General features: G+C 54.0%; 4 protein-coding genes across 4 annotated transcripts; 3 read left to right on the forward strand and 1 right to left on the reverse strand.

Annotated features, from left to right (window-relative positions):
- Positions 1-970: 970 nt before the first annotated feature.
- NCS57_00873600 (Aminotran-1-2 domain-containing protein) lies at positions 971-2,962 on the reverse strand (the record flags this gene model as incomplete). The annotated part of the gene is made up of 1 exon (XM_053058541.1): positions 971-2,962. One exon carries the CDS (start codon positions 2,960-2,962, stop codon positions 971-973), a length of 1,992 nt encoding a protein of 663 aa, XP_052912372.1.
- Positions 2,963-6,809: 3,847 nt separating this feature from the next.
- Positions 6,810-9,077, forward strand: NCS57_00873700 (uncharacterized protein; the record flags this gene model as incomplete). The annotated part of the gene is made up of 3 exons (XM_053058542.1): positions 6,810-7,058; positions 7,170-8,905; positions 8,966-9,077. 3 exons carry the CDS (start codon positions 6,810-6,812, stop codon positions 9,075-9,077), a joined length of 2,097 nt encoding a protein of 698 aa, XP_052912373.1.
- A 5,633-nt stretch (positions 9,078-14,710) lies between these two features.
- NCS57_00873800 (uncharacterized protein) lies at positions 14,711-16,204 on the forward strand (the record flags this gene model as incomplete). The annotated part of the gene is made up of 5 exons (XM_053058543.1): positions 14,711-14,840; positions 15,022-15,740; positions 15,795-15,884; positions 15,957-16,076; positions 16,184-16,204. 5 exons carry the CDS (start codon positions 14,711-14,713, stop codon positions 16,202-16,204), a joined length of 1,080 nt encoding a protein of 359 aa, XP_052912374.1.
- Positions 16,205-21,123: 4,919 nt separating this feature from the next.
- Positions 21,124-22,047, forward strand: NCS57_00873900 (uncharacterized protein; the record flags this gene model as incomplete). Its single annotated transcript, XM_053058544.1, has 2 exons — positions 21,124-21,747; positions 21,799-22,047. The coding sequence occupies 2 exons, from the start codon at positions 21,124-21,126 to the stop codon at positions 22,045-22,047; spliced, it is 873 nt and encodes a 290-aa protein (XP_052912375.1).
- Between the last annotated feature and the right edge of the window lie 915 nt (positions 22,048-22,962).

Raw genomic sequence — 22,962 nt, forward strand, 5'->3', positions numbered from 1 at the left:
ATAGCAAACATGTGAAAAAGAGAATCTTAATTTTAAACACGTCCATATCGCGAATTGGAGACTTGATAGACGAGATTAAGATCCTGCCACCACTTACGGAATCGCCGCCGACATCCTCCGCATGCTCTCTCTTCTCTCCAGAAAGGGGGCAAAACACATAAAACCCAGATGGAAGAATTGTGAAGTAAGAGTAGAGGTTGCTAGGCCAACATTCTTGTCAGTAGATACGGGTCAACAGCGGGGAAGAGAGCTCGATATGCCTCTTCGACATGGATCTCGGTCGTGGCACGCTCGGATTGCCCAAAAGAACTCAAATTCTGAGCACGTTCAGCATGGCCAGCCGATATTCCAGCTGCCAGCCTCCATGAGACCCAAATACCATGTTCTGCCGACTAATATGTGGAGCACAAAAAGCCGGACTGCCCGTTCACTCGCAGCGAGAGGTCCCCGGATACTCGGCTGGTGTTGACAACGTGACACATATTCGAAATCATTACCTCACCAAAGGCCTCATGTTCTTTCATAGTTCTGTTTATTCAATTACTAGAGCCAAGGTTATGTTGGTCCAGCATTATATACTTCGTCGACCCAACAATTATTCTATATGCCAGACACGGTGGCTTCCAACTCCTCCAACGGTCGTTAATGGAGCACTGCTCATGGTTTCCTATTCCCAAAATCCCATCCTTCCGCCTTCCCTTGCTCGCCGTCAACTCCGCCAGCCTCGTTCCAAACAAACGTGCTCCCTCATGAGAGGCTGGTTGTAAAAAGTGCGACAGCCATAGGACTGATCGCAGAGAGAAGAAGTAAAAGGCCATTAGACATCGTGCAACATCGCGTTCCTTTACAGGAAGGGGTTCTTCTATGTGGTTGCGCCAAACACTACCCACACGGATTTCCGAGTACATGGGTGATTATAAAACGAAGGTATCAAACGCCAGAAACAAATTTGATTAAAGGGCGAGCATGCTTAGCGCAGAGCAACCTTGGTATCCTCCACACCGTGCTGAATGACGTCGTCAAGCTTCCAGCGAGGGGCGTTGAGGGGGATTCGGTTCTCCCTCCTCCATTCCCGCTCGTCCTCGGGAGAGACGCCTTCGGGGAGAGGCTCCAATCCACCAGCAACACCGGTCGAGAACTTGATTTGCAGGATGTCGCCAACCTCGTCGCAAGCCGCCAGGAGACGGTCCAGATCCTCCTTGTTGTGGGCGGCAGAAACACAGAATCGAGCGCGAGAGCTGATGAGTGGAGTCGCAGGATATCCGACAACGACGACCGAGATCTTGCGTCGAAGCATCTCGTGGCTGAAGGCGGGAAGCTTGGCAGGGTGGTAGAGCATAACAGGGATAATGGGAGAGTCATCATGACCATAGACGATGAGACCAAGACGCTTGAGTCCGAGGCGCAGGTACCGGGAGTTGAAAGCGATACGCTGAAGGCGCTCCTCACCTTGACCAGGGCAGAGCTCGCCAGTGATGAGCTTGAGCGAAGCCAGAATCTGCATGAGGACACAAGGAGCGGGGGTCTCGCCAAATTGAGTAGCCGCGTTGGTGCTCTTGAGCTTGTCAATGATGTGCTTATCAGCTGCCACATAACCGCCGTTGGCGCCAAAGGACTTGGTCAGGGTTCCCATGAGAATATCCACTTCAGAGGGGTCAATGCCAAAGTAGTCACACACACCGCGTCCACGGGGTCCAAGAGCGCCAACCGAGTGGGCCTCGTCGACGAACAGATAGAACTTGTACTTGTTCTTGAGAGCAAGAATGCCGGGAAGATCGCACATGGTACCCTCCATAGAGTAGAGACCCTCGACAACGACCAGGATCTTCTTCCAGGGGCGGTGAGTACGGGGCTGGCCCTGAGAAATAGCCTCACGGACAACACGCTCAAGGTCTGCCATGTCATTGTGCTTGAAAGACTGGATCATGGCGCCAGAAAGGCGGGCACCGATGCGGATAGAGGCGTGGTTAAGTTCGTCCGAGATGATCAGGGAGCCCTTGGAGACGAGGGCGGGGAAAGAGCTGGCGTTTGTGACGTAACCCATTGAGAAGACCATAGCAGCGGGCTTGCCAACGAACTCGGCGACTTCACGCTCGACCTCGAGAGCAAGATCAGATGTACCAGCAGCGCCACGGGGGCTGCAGAAGCTGATGCCGTATCGCTTGACACACTCCTCAACGGCGTCGGCGCAGGGACCCTCGGATTGAGCGAAACCAAGGTAGTTGTAGGAACTCATGTTGAGAGTCTCAGTGTAAGTGCCAGTGTACTGATATGTGCGGTTGAAGTCGTCGGACTTGCGGTCCATAAGGGTGATGAAGCGTCCGGGAACACCAGTGGTAGGGCGAGCGAAGCAGTCATCCAGACGCATCTTCAGACGCCGGACGTAAAAGTTATCAAAATCGTCGTTGAGCGCGGCATACCCATTGGAGGCCTTGAGGGCACGGTAATGCTTGGGGTTGCCAAAACGCTTGCCGAAGAAATCACGGATGTGACCAAGGAGAATCAGGATGAGGTAGCTGATGTAGGTGGTGAGAATGAAGTAGTAGGGAGGCTCATCCTCAACAGGGGCTTCGAGAGGCTCTCCGTGGGACATGCTCGTGTATCGATGGTTGGGGTGAAGGAGAGGACCGAACTGAGCGTCGGCACGCTTCTGGCGCTCGATCTCCTCGGCCGTTTGGGGCTGAAAGAGAGTCGTGGTCGAGGCATCGATGCTGTTTGGGTCACCGGGGCTGGCGGTAGAGAGAGAGATGGTGGGCAGACCGGGAGAAGACGAGATGCCAGTGGCATTGGCCTGCTGCTGCTGAGCAGCGGCCAACGCCTGCTGGGCGGCAGTCGACTTGGGGCTGGAAGAAAAGAAGTTGGTGATGCGGTTGCCCTTGGAGGTAGAAGGGCGCCTCTCGCCCGGCTTGACGGGTTGAGACATGGAGGATGAAGATGAGAAGATGTTCAGCCGACGGGGCATCTCTCCTGGCAAAAGCGCGTGGGGTGCGAGCTGGTCGTATCGTATCGGTGAAGAAACGTGATTAGATTGCGAAAACGCCGACCGAGAAGCGACACCCAAACTTAGTCAGGGCAAATGATTGAGAGTCTGCCGCGGAGGAGAGGGTCAGCACACGTGTGAATGTTAAAAATCGAGTCGACACGGTGATTGTCTGTGACGCATGCTTCGATAGGAGCTTCAACAGGCCAGTTGCTTGGAAAGGGGCTGAGGAAGTGGGAAAGAAGCGATGGTTGAGGATGCTGAGAGCTATGCAATGCAGAGCGCGATAAAGCCGTGCAGTAAGCAAGCAATCGAGGCAGAGGCGTCTGTGTGTGTGCGGGAAGAAGATGGTGATGTTGAAGAAGGAAGCTTGAGCAACGACAAGTTTAAACTCGAGTTTGAGTTGCTCAGGTGGTGCAGCCAACGAGTACAGAGAGAGGTACGTCGTCCCAGGGGCGCAGGAGGTGGCGTCGAATCAAACTGGGAAAGTGCTGATCCGCCCGCTGCAAATTGGCTGTGGGCACCGTCGCCAATTTAAGCGGAGCCACCCATCAACACCAAGGAAGCGACGGCAACAAACGATCCAATCGAAGCCAGTTGATGCCAGGAATTGGGATTGAAGAATGAATTTGAAACCAAGGACGAAATCACACGAAGAACAGGGAATAGCAACTTACTCAGTCACCACCGGGTAGGCACCGGCAAGAGCAGTTCGCGAATGTGCTCTACTGGCTCCAGATTCCAACCACCGAAACAAGCGTCTTCGAGTTGATCTCTAATTGATCGGGCCGCAACGCAAGGGCGTTCTAGTCGACTGGTCGGTAGTCTGCTTAGGCCAAGCAGTCTAACCACCAACACTGCAAAAAGTGCCGAAGGAACAAAGATGCCTGTGGTCGAGACTCGAGGACAAGGCGATTGGGTCTGATGGACCTCTCTCTATCACTATCACTCGGCCGAAGCCTATGTCTGCAAGTGGACGACGACAGCAAGAAACCGACGACGACCCAACGAGCAGCAGAGCGATGGACGAAGGAAGAAGGAACGACAAGAAAAGGGTATGAAAGAAAGATACCACGAGGCAGCGCACTGCGAAGTGGGATCCGTTGAATTAAAAACAAGTCCAGGTTTGGGCCTCGGCGGGAAACAGCGGGGACTTTCAATGGAGACAACGTCTGAGAGCACCGAGATCACCGGATACAGTACAAGCTACGGAGGATAAGAACCAAGAACGTCTGAGTGCGATGTACGAGAAACGAGCTGCCAGTTCAAGGCTGCTGTTGCTGGGTGTGAGTTGTCGGCGGACGCAAGGCACACACACCCGACCCGATGCGCGCGCGGTGCCGGACAGGGCCGGGCACCCATCACCGGACAGACAGTGATTTCAAGGGGCCAACAGGCGGGGACTCGCATCTCGTCTCGTCTCGCTTCTTCGCCTTTTGGCCTCTTCCAGGCTCACCTCCCTGCCCAGACCATCGACAAGGGACTGAAGGACTCGGCAGTGCATTCTTCAAGGGCTGACGCATCACGATGAGCGCTTCTGGCCTGGGATGCAGTGCATTGATGGGAAGATCATGCCCTCTTCGTTTGCCGACTGCTCACACTTTTGAGCTTACAGTCATCATGAGGACAGCCACTGCTACCCCAATTGCTCTCTGCTGCATGCCGACCGTTTCCTCTCGCCTCCCATTGACACCTCGCGGATCCCCACTGATTCCATTGACAGCCCCTGTCGAGGTCCCTTGTGCGAAGAAAAAACAAGCTGGCTTGCGCTACCAACCCCTGGCCCCGAGCTCTCCGGCTGGTGGTCAAGTCTGCGAATGGGAACTCTCGGATGGCTCGAGAACGCCACGATTTTGCACTTCCCAGGCATCCTTTCCAACTCGCTTGGCTTGATTGCTTACTGCGTGCAAGCAACCGTCCGCCTTGCAAGGGCCCCGTGGTTCACCAGCATGAGATTTCTGGAGTGCCCAGCTGGTACTGACCTGTGATGATGAAACTTGAGAGAAGTGAGATGTGATCATCAAGGGGGCTTGCCGTTGCCCTGCCCAAGCTTCTCCAAAGCTTCTTCTCAAGCCACCAGAAAACTCCGTCGGGGCCGGCATCGATGATGGCATTGCGCGGGATCTCGCCTAGCAGAGTTTCATTAGCCTGGAGCCCTTGTTCTTTTTTTTCCTCTCCCGTCCCTTGGCCATGCCTCGGCGTGTCTTGTCTGGGCTGCCTCTCTGTTCCGTGTATTCGCTCTCCGTCTGGTCTCACATCATGATCCATGGCCATGGTCCATCCCTCGCCTCCGTCTACACGGAACAAGCTACTGCACCAGATACACTTGCATTTTAGATGCTGTATAAATGGCACGAGGTCTCGACATAACTGCATGGGCGGGCGCTTACACACCGACACGCGGCGCGATTAGATGCCACACAGCGGTTGGACAATCCGCCCGGCGCGGCGGCGCCTTGCATAACACAACAGCCAGCAGGAACTACACGCAGCAGTAGATCCTCAACCCCATCAGCCGCACGCACGACATGCTGCAACTCGTCCCTCACCGCCAGCTTCTTCTGGCCAGAGGCCCAACTAATGCAGGCGGACCGCGAGGATCTTGCCCCGTGACACCCCGGACCGACCTCTCGACCACTTCTATTCCCCAGCGTAAAAGGTGCGCCTTCAGCCTCGGTTTGCATCAGCCTGCGTCTCTATTCCGAATATATCATGCCATTGCTCCCGGATTGATATCGTGACTGTGGTTCTCTCCCCTCGGGTCTGAGTTGTCTCGTTTCGTCTCAGCTCACCTCGGGGCCAAATCCCAAGCGAGGACTCGTCAACGACACAGCCGGATCAAATCGCGCTGGGGAGAGTCAGAAACCCAGCACCGAGGCAGGGTGCAAAACACCAGGCAAGAGGCAAGGGGTCTCGCTGAATCAACATGACGCATCCCATCACGAAGTGCCTCCCAGTCCCAGGTCCAGGGTGCGCCCCCGGCGGCTCGGGAAGATCAGCATCCCGAGCCTCAGCGAGCTCTCTCCCGTGGCAACCACATCAAAGCTCTTTTACGGGGTCCAATTTGGCGAAATTGCCATCTCCCTAAGACAACGTGACTTTACTTCAGCTAACGTCTGAATCTCCATGATCATGATATACTGCTACAGGGTTGCTTTTTTGCGACTGATTTCTTTTCTTTTCTTTTCTTTAGAGCTTCCAATGTTCTGGGTGTCTATTCCATAGTGTGGAAGCTTTGATCAAAAGAAAGCAGAAGCAAGACAGACCATTGCCCGCTCTTGGCCAGGGACTCCGCCATCTGGTTTAAAAGGGTCGTGTCCACCATCATATCATCCAAGTTGCAAGGCCACCACCGTCTCTCTCATGTGGGGTTTGGCGTCAAGCCTCAAGCCTCGACTCAAGCCACAGATAACTCTCCAGCCATATGTGGCTAACCACTCAGTCCAGCCTCCCCCACCACAGCCACATCTCGGGGTCGGACCGCCGCCGTGCGGGGTGGGGGAAAGCCGAGAGCGGGAGGGGACGGCTTTCAACGGCCAGTATCTCTGGTGTTCCGCGTTTCCAGGTCGGAAATGTAGAGCTCCCTCGGAATAATCGAATCTTTGATACAATTTTTCTTCCTCGGTGAACAATAATAGCGCAATTCCTTCTTCCTCATACTCTGCTCTCCTGTCTGTCTTGCTGCTTTCTCGTACTGCGTCTCCCCCATTGAATCCCCGGCCATCTCTCCTTCCCCAGAGTCGACGTCACTCAGCTCTTCCCCAACAAAAACACCATCTCGAGGGGTTGTCTGACCGACCAGCCTCTCACCGTCTCTACTTTACTCTCAATGGCCGTCATGTCAATCGATAAGCTTGCTCCATCCGCTGCGGCGCCTCCGGACGACAATGTGCTCTGGAGGCATCCGAATCCCGAGTCGACTCCGATGTGGGAGTTTCTTCAGCATGTCAACAAGAAGCACGGGTTGAGCTTAGATGGCTACCCAGCATTGTACAAGTGGTCCATTGACGAGGTGGCTTTGTTCTGGGAGGAAGTTTGGCACTTTGTGGGAATCACGGCGTCTAAGCCGTTCGACGAGGTACGAAAGTCATGAAGACGGATCGCGAAGGCATATGCAGCCGGCTGAGCAACACCGATTGACCTCCGGCATGCTTCAATGGCTATGAAACTGAGCTAATGCCCCTCGCAGGTCCTTCCTTCTAACGCTCCCATGTATCCTCGCCCCGACTTCTTCTCAACTGCTCGTCTCAACTTTGCCGAGAACCTCCTCTTTCCCGCAACATCTCCACTTCCCGAACCGGATTCTCCAGCCGTCATCACCGTTACCGAGCTCCCCGGCTCCACGGTGACAACTTCATGGGCTGAGCTCCGAGAGGCCGTTCGCCGCTGCTCCAACGCCCTGCGCGCAGCTGGCCTCAAGCCCAATGATGTTGTTGCGGGTTTCGTTTCTAACCATGTCGAGGCGCTTGTCGCGATGCTCGGCGCTGCCGCAATTGGTGCTATCTGGACCGGAATCAGCCCTGATAATGGCGTTTCGGCCGTTTTGGATCGTCTAAACCAGATTGCGCCCAAGGTCCTGTTCGCTGACAACGGCACTGTCTACAATGGCAAGGAGTGGTCCAGTGTCTCAAAGACGACCGAGATTGTGAGCGCTCTGAAGGGCAATGGACTTGAGACCGTGGTTGTTATCAACAACATCAGCTCAGGAGGACTTGGCCTCGAAGAGATCAGCAAGCAAGGAGTTTCGGCGGTCGAATATGCCAAATTCCTCGACTCTGCATCTGACGGGGCCATCAAGTTTGAGCAACTTTCTCCGTCACATCCTCTCTATGTCCTCTACTCCAGCGGTACTACTGGACTGCCCAAGGCCATTGTCCACACGGCACTTGGTACGCTCTTGCAGCACAAGAAGGAACATTTGCTTCACTGCTCGCTCACTTCATCGTCCAGGATGCTCTACTATACCACGACCTCGTGGATGATGTGGCACTGGAGCATCGGCGCCCTTGCAGTCGGTGCTACCGTCATCGTCTACTCTGGCTCGCCCTTCCGCCCTCACTCTCACCTGTCTATCCCACGCCTCCTTTCCGAGTTTGAGGTTACTCACTTTGGCACCTCGGCTGCCTACTTGACCGCCCTCGAGGCCAACGGCGTCTACCCTATCCGCGACAAGTCCATTGACCTTTCCAAACTCCAGGCCATCTACTCGACTGCCTCACCTCTTCCCCCTTCCACCTTCAAGTTTGTCTACGAGGCTTTCCCGAAGCACATCAACCTTGGCTCCATCACCGGAGGCACAGACATCATCTCCCTCTTCGGTGCCCCCTGTCCACTCCTCCCCGTGCGTGTCGGTGAGATCCAATGCGCCGGCCTTGGTATGGCTATTCGTGCAGTCGACTCTGTCACAGGAGAGCCGATCCCGGCTGGTGAGCCTGGCGACCTCCTCTGCGTCAAGCCCTTCCCGTGCCAGCCCCTTACCTTCTTCGGCGCCAACGGCGAGGCCAAGTATAAGTCGGCATACTTCGAACGATTCGAGGATGTTTGCGGTGTGGATGGACCAGTGTGGCACCACGGTGATTTTGTGCGAATCCCCGACCCTGGAACGGGAAGTCTCGTCATGCTGGGTCGATCAGACGGTGTTCTGAAGCCCTCGGGCGTGCGGTTCGGATCAGCCGAGATCTACAACATCCTAACACGCTTCTTTGCCTCGGAGGTTGAGGACGCTGTGTGCATTGGACGCCGAAGGGAAACGGACACAGACGAGACGGTCTGTCTCTTTGTGGTGATGGTTCCCGGGCATAAGTTTGGTGATGACCTACGCACACGCATCAAGGCCAAGATCAAGGCCGAACTGAGCCCACGACACGTCCCTGGTGTCGTGGAGGAGTGTGGCGGAGGGGTTCCCAAGACGGGCAACGGCAAGAAGTGAGTATCCATTTACTTTTCGAGCTTTGATATTGGTCAGTGCTGACTTTTTGGTTGTAGGATCGAGGTGGCAGTCAAGCAAATTCTTTCTGGTCTAGACGTCAAGACCAATGCGAGCGTCGCCAACCCAGAGGCGCTGGAGTGGTTCAGGGACTGGGCAAGCACACACTAGGTGATTTTCACATGGGGATGGGTACTGGAGTAGACTTCTGGTTTAGGGAAATACTAGAATTCGGTCCTATGCGGTAGGCTATTGGATGTAGATAAAACATGGTAGAGCTTCTGGTTGGGATTGGGCAGGCCTTTATAGGTATTTCTATTTATTTTTAAGAGATTCGCGGGTTTTGGTTTGATGAGAAGACACCTCTTGATGAACGGCCAGTATATGTGGTTGCTGTCCGTAGGTATAGTGCCTGATTATCTACAAATTGTGATTCGACATGTAGTTGAATTGAAGCCGATGCAATATAGTTCACTATCCGCCATCGACAACTCGGGGGATCAGCATTATCGACAATGTCAACACGACAAGTTAATTAACTTGATAAGACCGAGAAAACACAATCATCTGAACGAATGCCTACCCCCGCTGGACTATTGTACAGAGGCACTGGGCTGGAAAAGAGGGATGTTCTGCCACGATTGTTGGCCTCTACAGGGTAGCGAGCATGCCAAACTCAACCACCATTTCCGGACGTTCACAGATAGACAAGGACCACGCTCGCATAACCGAGTAATGAGTTGTGTCTTGGCAAATGTCCCATTACTCATATGCCAAAGGCTAGACTTGCTATCGGAAAGTTTCACAGACCATGAGCTATGGTTATGGTATGGATGCCTACCCTGGTGCACCCTTCTCTGTTACACCGAGGTACTCACCAGGCCCTGATGGACTCGGTCTACAATGGATGCTTGTTGCGGGAGGTAAAGTACGGGCAGGTCTTCCCACAACTAGCCCAGACACAAGGAGCCGGCGAGTTTGCCTTTGGTATGTTCAGTTCTGGTGTGTCCGATATGTTGAGTGGATAACTTTGACGAGAGAGCATCGCATGGCGAGAGGCAAGCTCTGTGTCTTGACGGTCTCGTTGCCCTTCTTGCCCCAATCTAAAGCTACTCAGGAATATTCCAATACGATCCGATACCTTGGACTTGCATGTAGTTAAATCGATTTATTCACTGTTTCCCGTGGGCTGTGGTAATTCACATCGGACTCCATAGCATCCACAGCTAGCAGCTACGTGCTACCTGAGCATAGCCAAGGGAATGTTCACCCGAGCGCGATGTGTCTTGTTTTCCCTATCCACGACCTTGTTTGTCGAATAAGGCCTTATGCATCCACGGAGAGCTTTAAATTTGGTTACGTAGGGACGCTCTCGGACTAACAATTCTTCACCGGTATCATAGCGCACGGCTCGCGGACCTGCGTAGGGTTATTCGACACTGAGTCATGTGTGCATATTGCGACATGGACAAGGCACATTGAGCCGGGAAAAAGAAAAGCAAGACAAGACGAGACAAGACACGGCAAGACAAGGAAAAAGGAAGCTCTCTCTAGCTGCGTCGCATCTCGCAGAAATGAGATCGCCGAGCTTCTGTTCACATTTGTAAGCGCGAACCAACACCAAGTGACGACGAGCAAGGGAAAACGCCTTGGTCAAGCCCTGAGAGGAAACAAGACAAATTTGGCGTCCAACTTTCCGTCACATCGAAAACGGAGCCCGGTCGCTGGGACAAAGGGAAGTCTTGGCTAGGGCTTCGAGAAGGAAATAAACGGAGGTGGTGTCATGAATCATGCACCGGAGATAGGGGAACACACATGCAGGCACTGCTGGTGTGAAGGACGACCTGGAAGCAAAAGGGGCGCCAAGCCGGCAAGCTATCGCCTGGTGTCAAGCTTTTCCCGACTCAAATGAGCGCGCCTTTGATCAGGAGTCAGGAGAGATCAACGCCGGTGAGGCCACGGCAATTGCTCTTTGCGGTATTGACGACAAGTCTGTTGAACGAGGCGCGACATATAACAAGCTCAAATATTGCAATGGGCTGTCATTGCTAATGCCGGCTTGAGAACTGGTAACCTGTTGGTGAGAGCAACCTTGCACCGAAGCCGTGATGTCGATTTGGGAACAAAGCCGAGATTGTCATCGCGAGATAGTTCAAGGTACAGGAACGGCAAATATGTCGAATCTGAGACTGTTAGCCGAAAGGATATTTTTGACCACTGCGCAACTATGTCTGCACGAGACCTCGGGTTAACAGTCAATGTGCCCTGGTTGTCTGGAAAAGGCAGTCGGGAAGAAATGCCTGTCAACACCCCTGAGCTCATCAGGGGCATCATCGTCCATCGTCCATCACTATCCGGACTGGGAATGGGACGGGTAAGGGGACTGGGGTCCGGCCACATCATAAGCCCCTCCTTCAGGCCTTGAGTGGGTGGGTGTTTGGCGGATGGTAAATTGCGCTGGGGCCCTGGACCTTCTGCCCTAATAGGCGCCATTGGATGTTGAATTGAATAAACGCATGCCTGTCTCAAGGCGCGTTGTCTTGTCCCAACTTTTCTGCAGTGGGTGAGGCTAACCTGGGAACATGACACCATGAAAATCTTGGAGCCACGGCGGCGGAAGGCCGATCTTGACAGACTCGGGATGCATTTGACTGGACAGACAACCATACCAGCCAGCCAAGCCGACTATTCGAGAACCTAGGGATGGCCTCGATCGTAGATGAAAAAAAAAAAAAGCCGCTTTTGCTGGTTGTCCTCAAAAAAGCCCTGGCATGTGTGGAACTCGACCATCCCATCCGTAGACATTGTGATCTGGATGCGCTATGCATAGCGCACTTTGGAGGTTGCATTCTGCTGCAGGTACCATCTGTAGTACGGCACGTCGCTCGCTGTCCAAAGTCCCTGCCTGGCCAAAGGGCAAAACGCCAACAATGTTGTGCCCTGCTCGGCTCTTCTTAAACAGCGAGAGCGCCCACTCCTTATTCGGAATCAACTGTGACAGATGGCGGTTGGCTGCTGCTTCAGGCTGAGCCGCGGAATGGCTGTCGTACGAGCAGTTGACGGATATGGGTGTGGGTGGAGGCTGGCGGCTCGAATCAGAGGAGTCGCCCTATCAATAAGCTTCCTGCTGAACGCCGCCAGACGTAAACGGCGAACAAGCACCTGAGCCTCTTGGTCCATTGCCAGCAATTGAGTGCAAGAATGATCGACAACCAGGACAACCGAGAAAGCCATCCATGGAGGAGCAGGGTCCAGAATCGCAACAGAGCAGGACAAGCCCCCAAGGAGCCTGCCTTGCAAGGAACAAGGGATTGCTGGAGCTCCTGAGGTTGGCTCCACAAGATCCTCCGCGGCTCCATTTGTTCCCCGGAAGGCTTGCAGCTGCTTGCCCCATATGTACCATGATGGGAGCCGGGGGTTGCGACCGAATTGTTGCAGGATGGTCATTGCCAGTTGGAACAGTGTTGGAGGCATGGTTGCTGGCAGATATCGCCTCCAACTCCGAAGTCGCAAACGACGTCGGCACAGTGTGTTTTTTTGAGTTGCGCAAAGCTTTCTTGGGCTCTGCTCTAGACATCTTCATGCCTGGGTAGAGTCCCGTTGTCCCAGGGCCGGACAATGTGTCTTGTTCCACGGGTGTCTTGTTGACGAAACCGTACCAAGGTACCGAGCATCCTTGGCTATTGCGGGAGCCGACTGACCACAAGGTTACGGGTCAAGCATACCATACCGTAGGGGGGCTTGAAGAAGCCGACTCGAAGCCCTGGACCGTCCGTACCTGGGGAGACGCGTGATGACCACTCGAGACCTGGTGTTTTGTTTCTGTCCATTCCAGCGGCTTGGGAGCAAGCCAGGAGTGACAACTGGAGAAACAAGGCCCTCATCGCCAGGACTTTGTTCGGCCGCAAGGGGCCGTAGACAAAACCAATCATTGTCCCGACGACAATGAGGGCGGGAATCTGCCTGTCGACCGTGTCGTGTTTTCCTTCCGGGGGTCACTGGGTTGAACCCCGTCGAGTAAGTGAACCAGCGAGGATTGATTTGAGTGGATGACGGTGGAGTCGACAAGGCCCGTAGGCGGCAGCCCGGAAAACAGCCCACGACGGCTTTGGAGGAGGTACCTCTGAGACCAGCAGGTGTGCTGTGAAGCTCAAGGTCACTCTTGAGGGCAGCCCGTAGCGTATGTACACCTTCTTCTGGGCCGGACTGGGCTCGTCTTGGCCCAAGCTACGAGTAGCTAGTCCGGATTCTAGGTATGAGTTGCTAAACAGGCACCTGGTCCTCCTCCTGAATAAGTCGAAGAACATGCTATCGTCGACAGCCTTGACTGTCATGATCACCCTTGAGGCGACCCGGGTAGGGCACTGTATCGGAACAGCAGATGACCTGCGATATCCAATGCCGTGGGCTGGTTCTCTGGTGTTGAAGCTTGTCGGAGCTGCCATGATCCAATTTGGCGGGAGATCACCTCAGTGGCTCTGGGTGGATGCTCTCTGACCAGCGGACGCATCCAGTGGCCGTGCCCACTGCAATCTGGGTTGCAATCTGGTTTGTGGTGGTGCGCCTCCAGACTTGCATCCAGCTCGGGCTAGGTCCCTCCGCTGCTAGGGCGAGTCTCTAGCCCTGTTCGCTACCCGGAAAGGCCTGGCTCGGCCTCTCAGTGGGCGAGGTGAGCTTCTGATGGAAGCTCGGGTGGGCTTAGTTGATGGTTCCCAGGACGAGGTCAGGGGCTGGTCTGTTGTTGATGCTGTACAGGTAATGTAATATGAAAGTACTGCTGCACAAAGTCCCATCGCCTGGAGGAGGGGACAGGACAGCTCCGCTCCAGTCTGGGACTTGGATCATAGTCGACAGTAGGTGTCTCCGATAAAGGAGGGCATTACGCGTTTAAAGTTGGAACGAGATATCCAAACGTAGGTGGTGATGTCGATGATGATGGCCATGGAGCCCGTACATGAATAGGATGCCATTTGAGTGGATGATGGATCAATGGATGGATGGAAGCTCGGAAGAAGTGCACAAAAAGGGTCGGGGCGACGGCGACGGCCGCAGGGTTCTAGTTGCAGGTGCGGTGCGTGCGTCTCCTTGGTGGAAGTCCACTGTAAATTGACGGCGGGGCCTTGGAGAAATCGAGGTACATTGAATTTGCTTTGGACGTTGAGAGGGACGATGTACCCGTCTTTGGGCGGACCAAGGCAGCGCGGCAGAGCGCTATTCCTGCTTCTCTTGTGCCGTCCACGATAGCATCAAGAACCGCAAAACAATACCCGAATACCCAAGTTACCTGGAATACAGCTGACTTTGAGGAACCGGCCGAAATTCTGCCCGTCCGCGGCTGTCGATATTTGGGATGGATGGTGGTTATGTCCTAGGTCCCGTCCTCCAGCTAAGGCATTGTGCTGCGACTGGCTCGCCCGCCGCCCGCGCCCACACTCACCCACTCGACGCACACACCCCCCTGTAGCTTGCATTCCCTCCCCCCCTAAAGGGCCCCTACCACTAGCAATCCTCCTCTCCTCGCTCCCTCTCCCTCTCCGGCCATCTCCCTCTCCACTCGCACTGCAGTTTGTCCATTTCCATCCATTCATCCACCGACCTCAGCCGGCCGAGCCTCTGTTTCCGCCCATCGTCAACTTCTCCTCTCGATCGCCGCTCCTTTCTGCTTTGCTCTGCTCTCCTCGAGCTCGACTTGGACCTGAGCATCGTCGTCTTCCCCTCGACTTCGTTCTCGCCCTCGACACCGCTTCCGAAACACCCCATCCCGCTCTCCGTCTCGCTCCTCGCGCGTTCGTCGTTCGATCACAATGAATTCTCAAGGCCCCAGCGATGTGTCGCCCGAGGCTATGCAATCGCGCATCCAGCAGGCCCGTCGCGAAGCTGAGACTCTGAAGGACCGGATCAAGAGGAAGAAGGATGACCTCGCCGACACAACCCGTATGTGCTTCTCCTCGTTTGCTCTCCCCTGGCGGGTGTGATGGCCCGTCACATCAACACCCGCGATGATTGCATGGACGTGAGCTGTAAACAAAGCTTCCATGCGCTCTCAACGCCATGCCGACATTGTCTTGTTCTTGCTGTAGAAATCAATGCTGACGCGGTCTTTCTAATCCACCAGTTCGCGCTGTCGCGCAACAGGCCCACGAGCCTATCCCCAAGAACCAGCTGATGAAGGCCAAGCGGACGCTCAAGGGTCATCTGGCCAAGATCTATGCCATGCACTGGTCTACCGACCGGAGACACCTCGTCTCTGCTTCTCAGGATGGCAAGCTCATTATCTGGGATGCTTACACCACCAACAAGGTCCATGCTATCCCCCTTCGTTCATCTTGGGTCATGACCTGCGCCTACGCCCCCAGCGGCAACTTTGTTGCCTGCGGTGGTCTCGACAATATCTGCTCTATCTACAACCTTAACCAGCAACGCGATGGCCCCACGCGTGTCGCCCGCGAGCTGTCTGGCCACGCCGGCTACCTGTCCTGCTGCCGCTTCATTAACGACCGCAGCATCCTCACCTCGTCGGGTGACATGACTTGTATGAAGTGGGATATTGAGACGGGCCAGAAGGTGACCGAGTTTGCCGACCATCTCGGCGACGTCATGAGCATCAGCCTCAACCCGACCAACCAGAACACCTTCATTTCCGGTGCTTGCGACGCCTTCGCCAAGCTCTGGGATATCCGCGCCGGCAAGGCTGTCCAGACCTTTGCTGGCCACGAGTCCGATATCAACGCCATCCAGTTTTTCCCTGACGGCCACTCGTTTGTGACCGGATCCGACGATGCCACTTGCCGTCTCTTTGATATTCGCGCTGATCGTGAACTCAACCTCTACGGGGTAAGTGTGGGTCTGGCAAATTGGCTCCTGAGCCTACGCTAACGCAATTGGTAGTCTGAGTCTATTCTCTGTGGCATCACCTCGGTAGCCACATCCGTCTCCGGACGATTGCTCTTTGCTGGATATGATGACTTCGAGTGCAAGGTGAGCATTATTGACTGGCTCGTGGCATTGTTCTCGAGCCTGGATAACTCTACTCTTGCTAACACGACATAGGTGTGGGATATTACTCGGGGTGAGAAGGTTGGATCTCTCGTCGGCCACGAGAACCGAGTCAGCTGCTTGGGCGTGAGCAACGATGGCACAAGCTTGTGCACGGGCTCATGGGATTCTCTGGTGAGTAAACTGCTGAACCATCAATGGCACCACAGGCGTATCCTCTGCCTGGCTCGGAATGCTGGGGTGGGTTTCTACAATGGAGTCGTGACTAACATGATCACCAGCTTAAAATCTGGGCCTACTAAACGCTGTTTGCGACCACGATGGACCTTTTGTCTGGATATACAAATGCCAGTACGCGCCGCGGCCTCTATACCATCTGCGTTCAAACGATTATATCGCCCACCGATTTCGAACAGGACCAACGACGCCCATCACAGTCGCGACTATTGGCGTACGCAGGACGACGTGACGAACCGCACCTATCTCTCACACATACCCTCTACAGACGACTTTCCCCGGCCGGACGCACGCGAGAACTCGAATGTGGGCTGTTTTCCCGTGGTGGACTTGGGAAAGAAGATACACTGGCTGATGCGATACCTCCATTTCTTTTATTTTTCGTCGTTGTTTTCCTCATCGTTTCTTGTCTCCCTCCGCACTGCAAAATTCTCTGCACCATAGTTTCCCCTTTTCTGACACAACTTGGGTTGTTAGTAATGGGTGGTTGTATTACTGGATGGGTTTCCTCTGTGTTCTTCAGTTGCCCCCTGTATGCGCCTCGAGTCTCCGCGGCACGCACTTCTCGGTTCCGACCGTTTTTCTACTACAAAGCGATAATTCAACGAGCCGGGGTCAGCTGTGGGAGGACGATTTCATACTAGGGGAATCCAAGGGAGTTGACGGCTATACCGAGCAAAAATTTCAGACCTCGAGATAATACACCATGATGTTTCAAAAGCTATCCACACTTGCCGCCTATCTGTCGTTCCCAGTTGCTGGCGTATATCACGAATTCTGAAATTACTCGGCACTCCCTGGATGGACTCGGCTGCATGGACGTGTTTGCTGGCGGGGTTGTCGCGATTGGAAGAAGCCATGAGCTCAGCTCGGGTGAGAAACCTGGACTTTATCGGGGACTCATCTGGCTTGGGGATTATCCCTTGGAGGACCAGTTGATTCTCCGGGCATGGTGTTTTCGATGAATGGTTTCTATGCTGTCATGGTTGTTGTCTCGGATCCCCATGTTGCACTGTTTCTTGATTTAGTTCTTACATTGTACGTATAGTCCCATCTGGATTGGGATTCCTCATCGACGGTTGAGGGATAAGGATATGGTTGTGTCATGACTCGGGAGGCTATCATGCGTTGATTTTGAAATGTTGCAGCGGTCAAGGAGAGATTCGCAGGGAGATGGGAGGATAGAGGAGATAGATATTTAATGGTCCCCTTCTTGAGACTCGGTTCCTCATCGTCGTGAAGTGATGTCTTGTGCGATGAATTATAGGAGAGAAGGTAAGGGATGAGATGTCATGTGAAAAGATATATGCGATCTTTGGGGAGCAAGGAAATCGGACATGCCGCAACACACGATATGCAAATATGGACGGGCGACGGGCAGGGCAATATCACCGCTCCAACTGAGTCACATGGCTATCTTATAACTCTCGGCTGGTGACAGAGGGGATGAATGGAGGTAGAAGCATGTGGAACATATACCTTCTTGGCTCGCTAGTACTCTCACAGTCCAAGGTCTGGCAGTGATCGCAATCTCAAGTGCCCTCTCTGAAACGAGCACGCGCGAACGTGTGAGATCCGGTTACAAGATTGAAAGTTCTCAAAGCTGGGGACATGTGCAGTCTTTAAGGACAATCAGTGCTCCTGTCGGGGAGTCGGACAAGTTGAATGAATCAGGGAACCAACAACTCTCCGCTCCCACCCCCCGCGTTGGCCATCAGGAGACGAAGACAAAGGAAGATGCGCGTTATATGACGATGGCTTGACGGAAGAAGCAAGAATACACAATGGGGAAAAAATAAACATGAAAAAGACTGGCGCCTCTTGTTGGACCGTTGGTCACACGTCACGGGATAGAGCCGATATGCGTTGTCAATCATTGGTATTATGAGAGCGCGTACCTGATGATGGTCCGAGACTGATCGAGTCCACAGTTTCTGCATCTACAATGGGACAAGAAGATGGTCTCCGATACTGAGGAAAAGTCATTAAGGAGAGGGAGTAGCATGGAGATTACAGCGTTGTAGTCTGGCGGACTGAGATCTTAAGATGTGCGTTAATGCTTTAGCTCTCTTTCATCAAGGAGCAGAAGCCAAGGAGAGCGGTCAACGACGAAATGTCACAAGGAGGCTCTCCCGACGCCGTCTGTTCTAGAAACGTTCGGCGATGCCGGGGTGCTGCTACCTCAAGCCTCAAAGGGACCCGCCACGAAGCCTGGCGCAATTTGCGGGCATTGAGGCATCTCGCGTGTTGTGGCTTGAGGAGGAACGTGCTATGAATAGAATTGCAAGTCAAGCCGTGGGGGGAGCAAGTGAGGTTGTTGAGCATGGACTTGCTTTTTGACACGCTCCTCGAATTACTGAGGCTTTAATGAGGGTTGGTGATGGGGGTCTGGGGAAATAACGGTGGTGGTTGATCTTGATGATGTGCATTAGGAGGTCGGCAGAGGCGCTAGAAGAAACGATTGTGGGTTGATTGTGGTTTGAAGGACTGGCGATTCTGGCACTATTCTCGGCCAGTGTTTTCTTTTGTTCGAGAGTACCGTAGCATGGCTCGTCTTTGTCTGGTGTTGTTGGTCTTTGATGCAGCCAAGCCCTCTTCTTCCATCGAACCATGGGCAAGGCTGAAGCGTCAGACACGAGCAAAGTAAACAAAGAAGGACGAAATGGACCCAGGCGGGCAAAATGCACGCATGATGCCATGGTTCTCGACGAACAAAGCCATCTGCCCGGCTGCTCTCGCCGAGTCTCTGCGTTCCGTTCCGGCAATGCACTCATGGGTTCGTCAGAGGCTACAAGGTTGCCAGTCAGCGATGCACCCTGCTTGTTCTCGACTTTCTTTTCAGCTCTCTCTCAAGCAAAACGTAGTGTGAAAGAAGAGCCGAGGCCGTCCCTGTGCCCATGCTCGCCCGTCGTCACAGCCGCGCCGTGTGGACGTTTCCGGAAACTCTGGATTCCGTAGGTAGCGCCACCGCCATTGTTCTCATCGCGACATGGCTGAGTGAGACCAATGAAAAAACAAAGCCTCAATTCATTCATGGCTGGGGCTTATTCGAGAAGCCAGTGCGGGATGATTGCCGAAACCGTGCATACCACGACTCGGTGGTTGACACAAATATCAAAGCAGTCTTTGCTGTAAGACTCTTGATTCATTGGGAGCCTTATTTGCGTCGACTCCAAAGCCTCGTGTGGTAGGTTGCAACGCTCGGAAGTCGCGTGCGCCATCATCGGCTCTTCTCTCTTCACCGTCTGTTTCGACGAGCGAGATCAGTGTCCCCCATGTCGTTTACTGGTGTGAAACAAGAGCGTGAAACAAGGGCGGTTTGCGCTAGCTTCGGTCTAAGCCCGTGGGACGGGGACGGGACAGATGAAGAGTCGTCATGCTCATGCTAAGACGCTGGGGGATGAGTAAGAGTAGGATCGGTAGGGAAGACCGGGCGATATCAGAACCTGGTATTGAATGCCGGGACTAGGGATTGGCTGAGACGAAGCAATACTCCCCCATTGGAATTCGTGAGGGAATTCGGAAGCAGCGTGGTCGAGGCAACGTCGGATGGGATGACACTCGAATTGCGTCTTGGTCTTCGCCGTTTCCCGCTGTGAAATGTGACGAGTGAATCAATCATCTTACGTTGGCAGGAGCTGGATGGAATCCTACACCTCGTGGATATTGACTTGGGAAGCTTGGTGGTGAGACCCATGTCCCAGTCGGCAGATGGAGTGGAGGATTGTCTCGCATGTGATTGGTTCCCAGTCACGAAATGGTTGGCCAGAAGATGCCTGCACTTCATGCCAGGAACCCGAGGCACCTCAGAGTCTGTTTCTGGACAGCCGCATGCTGCAGAGACCCGTTCTCACTCGAACGAGCTGCTGCAGTGGGCGATTCAGCGGGCGGGGTGGGACGCTTCAGGTGTTGCTGCTGTTGCTGACTGAGAGTCGAGTCCTGTCCGTCGGGTTGGTCAGGGCAGGGCTCGCAACTGCCAACACCATCAACACCACGCAATATTCATGTTTGCATCACCAACGGCGTCTGGAACCACCAAAATTCCTCATCTCCTACCTGCTTGCGCCCCTGAGCAACGCATCCGTCCATTCTGTCACTGCTGCATCAAGCTCATTTCTTGACCATTGACTTTCTCGGCCAGGTGACCCCCGTAGCGCAACGTCGCCATTTCCCATCCCATCCGTGACAACCCCCCCGGTCATGCCGATGCCCAAAACAAGACAGCAGCCCTCCAGCCGCCCGTCCGCCACGCACCAAGAGGAGAAACCGTTTGGTTTTTTGAGCCCCCTTTGTTAGACTAATCCCTGTCTGCCTGTGGCGACCGCGCCCCTGGCTACTGGTGTGGCTTGCAGATTTCATCGACCTTCTGGTCTCGTTGTCGCATCACCGCCCGACCCTTCATCCTTGTCCTCCACCTCCACCTCCAGACACACGCACGCAAGCAAAGCAGCGCAGTCATCAGCTCCGTCGCATTCCCCCCTTCTTCGCAACCCTCTGCGCGCGCCCTGCAACGTGCGCTCGATCCCTGTTTCGCCCGACTCTTGCGCCCTCGTCCAACGTGTCGTCGCGACCCCGTTTCTCGGTTCACGAGGTGGCTCGACCGCGTTCCTCTCTTGTTTCTCGTCGACCTTGCTCCCGACTCCTTACATTCCTCTCTCCGTACGTCGTCACTCGACCCAGTTCTGAAACAGCCCGACTCCCAAAGAGGATCCCCTTCCTCCGCTTTGTCGACTCTGCCCTCCGTTCCCAGCTTCCGATCTCACCGCCCTTGCCCTTGTCTCGACACTCCTCCAGGCTTCAATCTGCCTCTCTACCGCCTCTCGGCTTTCGCCTTGTGCCTTGTTCCTCACCCCTGCTCCACATCTTCCAGAACGATACCCGTCTCCAAGTCCAAACCCTGACGCTGTTCTGACGCTGCCCTCCATCAACCACACCCTCCCTCGAGATACATATTAAGAGCCTCCCCCCCATCCACTTGCCCACCATGTCAACTGCTGCTCAAGAAGAGTTCAACGACCTAGTCGCCAAGAACACCCATCGCGAGACTCTCCACCCTGAAGACCGCAACGACTCCGATCTTAGGGATATCGAAGACCTCGACGAGGAAGACACCTTTCGCAACAACCAGATCGACGCCGCTATGCGCATGCCTACTATGGATCGCCTCACTGGCGCTGGCGCCACTGAGATCAAGCTCCCCCCGGCCTCTTTCGACAGCGGCCGCTCCACTGGCGTCAAGGGCGTCATCGCTGATGCTCGAAACTACGAGGCTGCCCGCAAGAACAAATGGCGACACCGTGTGCGCACTGCCCGCAACAGCATCTTCGGCATCGATGCCGCCATCCAGCCTCCCCCCAGGAGCGAGACCAGCGAGTCCGAAGATGATGTCAGGAGTGATGCAGATGAGGAGTCTTTCCTCCAGCAGTGGAGAGAGAGCCGGAGGCGCGAGCTCGAGAGCGAGGCCAACCGTGCCGTGAGGAACCGGAGAACCAGCCCCAGTGTTCGCGTCTATGGTAGACTGGATGAGGTAGATGCTCTGGGATATCTTGACGCTATTGAGAAGGTGGGACGGGAAACCACCGTTGTCGTCTTTGTCTATGACCATGAGGTATGCTCCACCTTTCCCACTTGAGATGGAACACAATGCTAACTTGCTCAGTGCGAGGTTTCGGCTACTATCGAGTCGGCACTTATGCCTCTGGTTAAGAACAACCCCGAGGTTCACTTTGTCAAGGTCCATTACGAGGAAATTGAGTTTGACAACGCCGCTGTGCCAGCTATGTTGGCCTACCGGAATCAGGGCGACCTGTTTGCCAATCTGACTGGCCTGATCGAGATGATCCCTGACGACGAGGTCTTTGGCACCTCGTCGCTGAAGGAGCTCTTTCAGAAGCACACCATCCTATGATATGTCCGGACCATATCACGCCATATCACACATACTTTACACTAATGCGGCCATGTCTACGACAACAACAATCACTATTACTTCTCGTAGTCGTCAGGCTACCTTGACGACTCTTATTACGATACCCCAGACACAGCGCTAGCTCCCACAGGAGGGATAGATTCACGCTGACCTTTTTTGTTTCCTTTGTCATATCGATGGAGTTTGGATGTCACGGAGTCTGCACTGCACTGCCTTTTATCAGTCTGAACTCGGGTTGAAAGAGTGTGATGAGAACATTGGAATGAAGACGGGCGGAGCCCATGGGATAGAATACGATAGAGATACCCTACCTTATACATGTGGACACCTGGGTACGTGGAATGGGAAAGGGAAGGGAGAGATACTATGAATTCGCTTGACATTGAATTGCACGAATAATCATGAGATTGGACGTCCATCTTGGCAGTATAGAAGCATCAATCAAAGATTCCAAACATGTTGATCATCCCGTTTAAGTGATTGGATAAATAGCATCATTGCCTCTGCCAGGGTACTTGGCATGGGGTCCAACCAGAAGGGCAAAGGACCCCTAACTCTTAGGAAACACGCCTATTCTGCGAGGAAATAATCTACCTAAAATATAAAAAAAAACTAGGAAAAGATATGAGTATAGGAATCAGTGCTCTGTACTGATGCGGGCATAAAGCGATGCCTTCCTACTGGTGTCTCATTCTTTTCTTAGACCGCGTGCTTGGATAAGCGAGACAACAAGGAGACAGACTGCTGACACAGGACTGATTTTCGGAATTGGACAGAAGACACCGAGGATATAGTATGCAAAGTCCTCACAAAAAAGTGTTGCGAGTTGTCTTCTTAGTTGGTGGAGGCTTGTCGTGAATAAGCCGGAAGTTACTGGTGGTTCAAGTCCGAGAG

Source organism: Fusarium keratoplasticum, chromosome 6 (genome assembly GCF_025433545.1).
Source record: "Fusarium keratoplasticum isolate Fu6.1 chromosome 6, whole genome shotgun sequence".
Taxonomy (NCBI): Eukaryota; Fungi; Ascomycota; class Sordariomycetes; order Hypocreales; family Nectriaceae; genus Fusarium; species Fusarium keratoplasticum.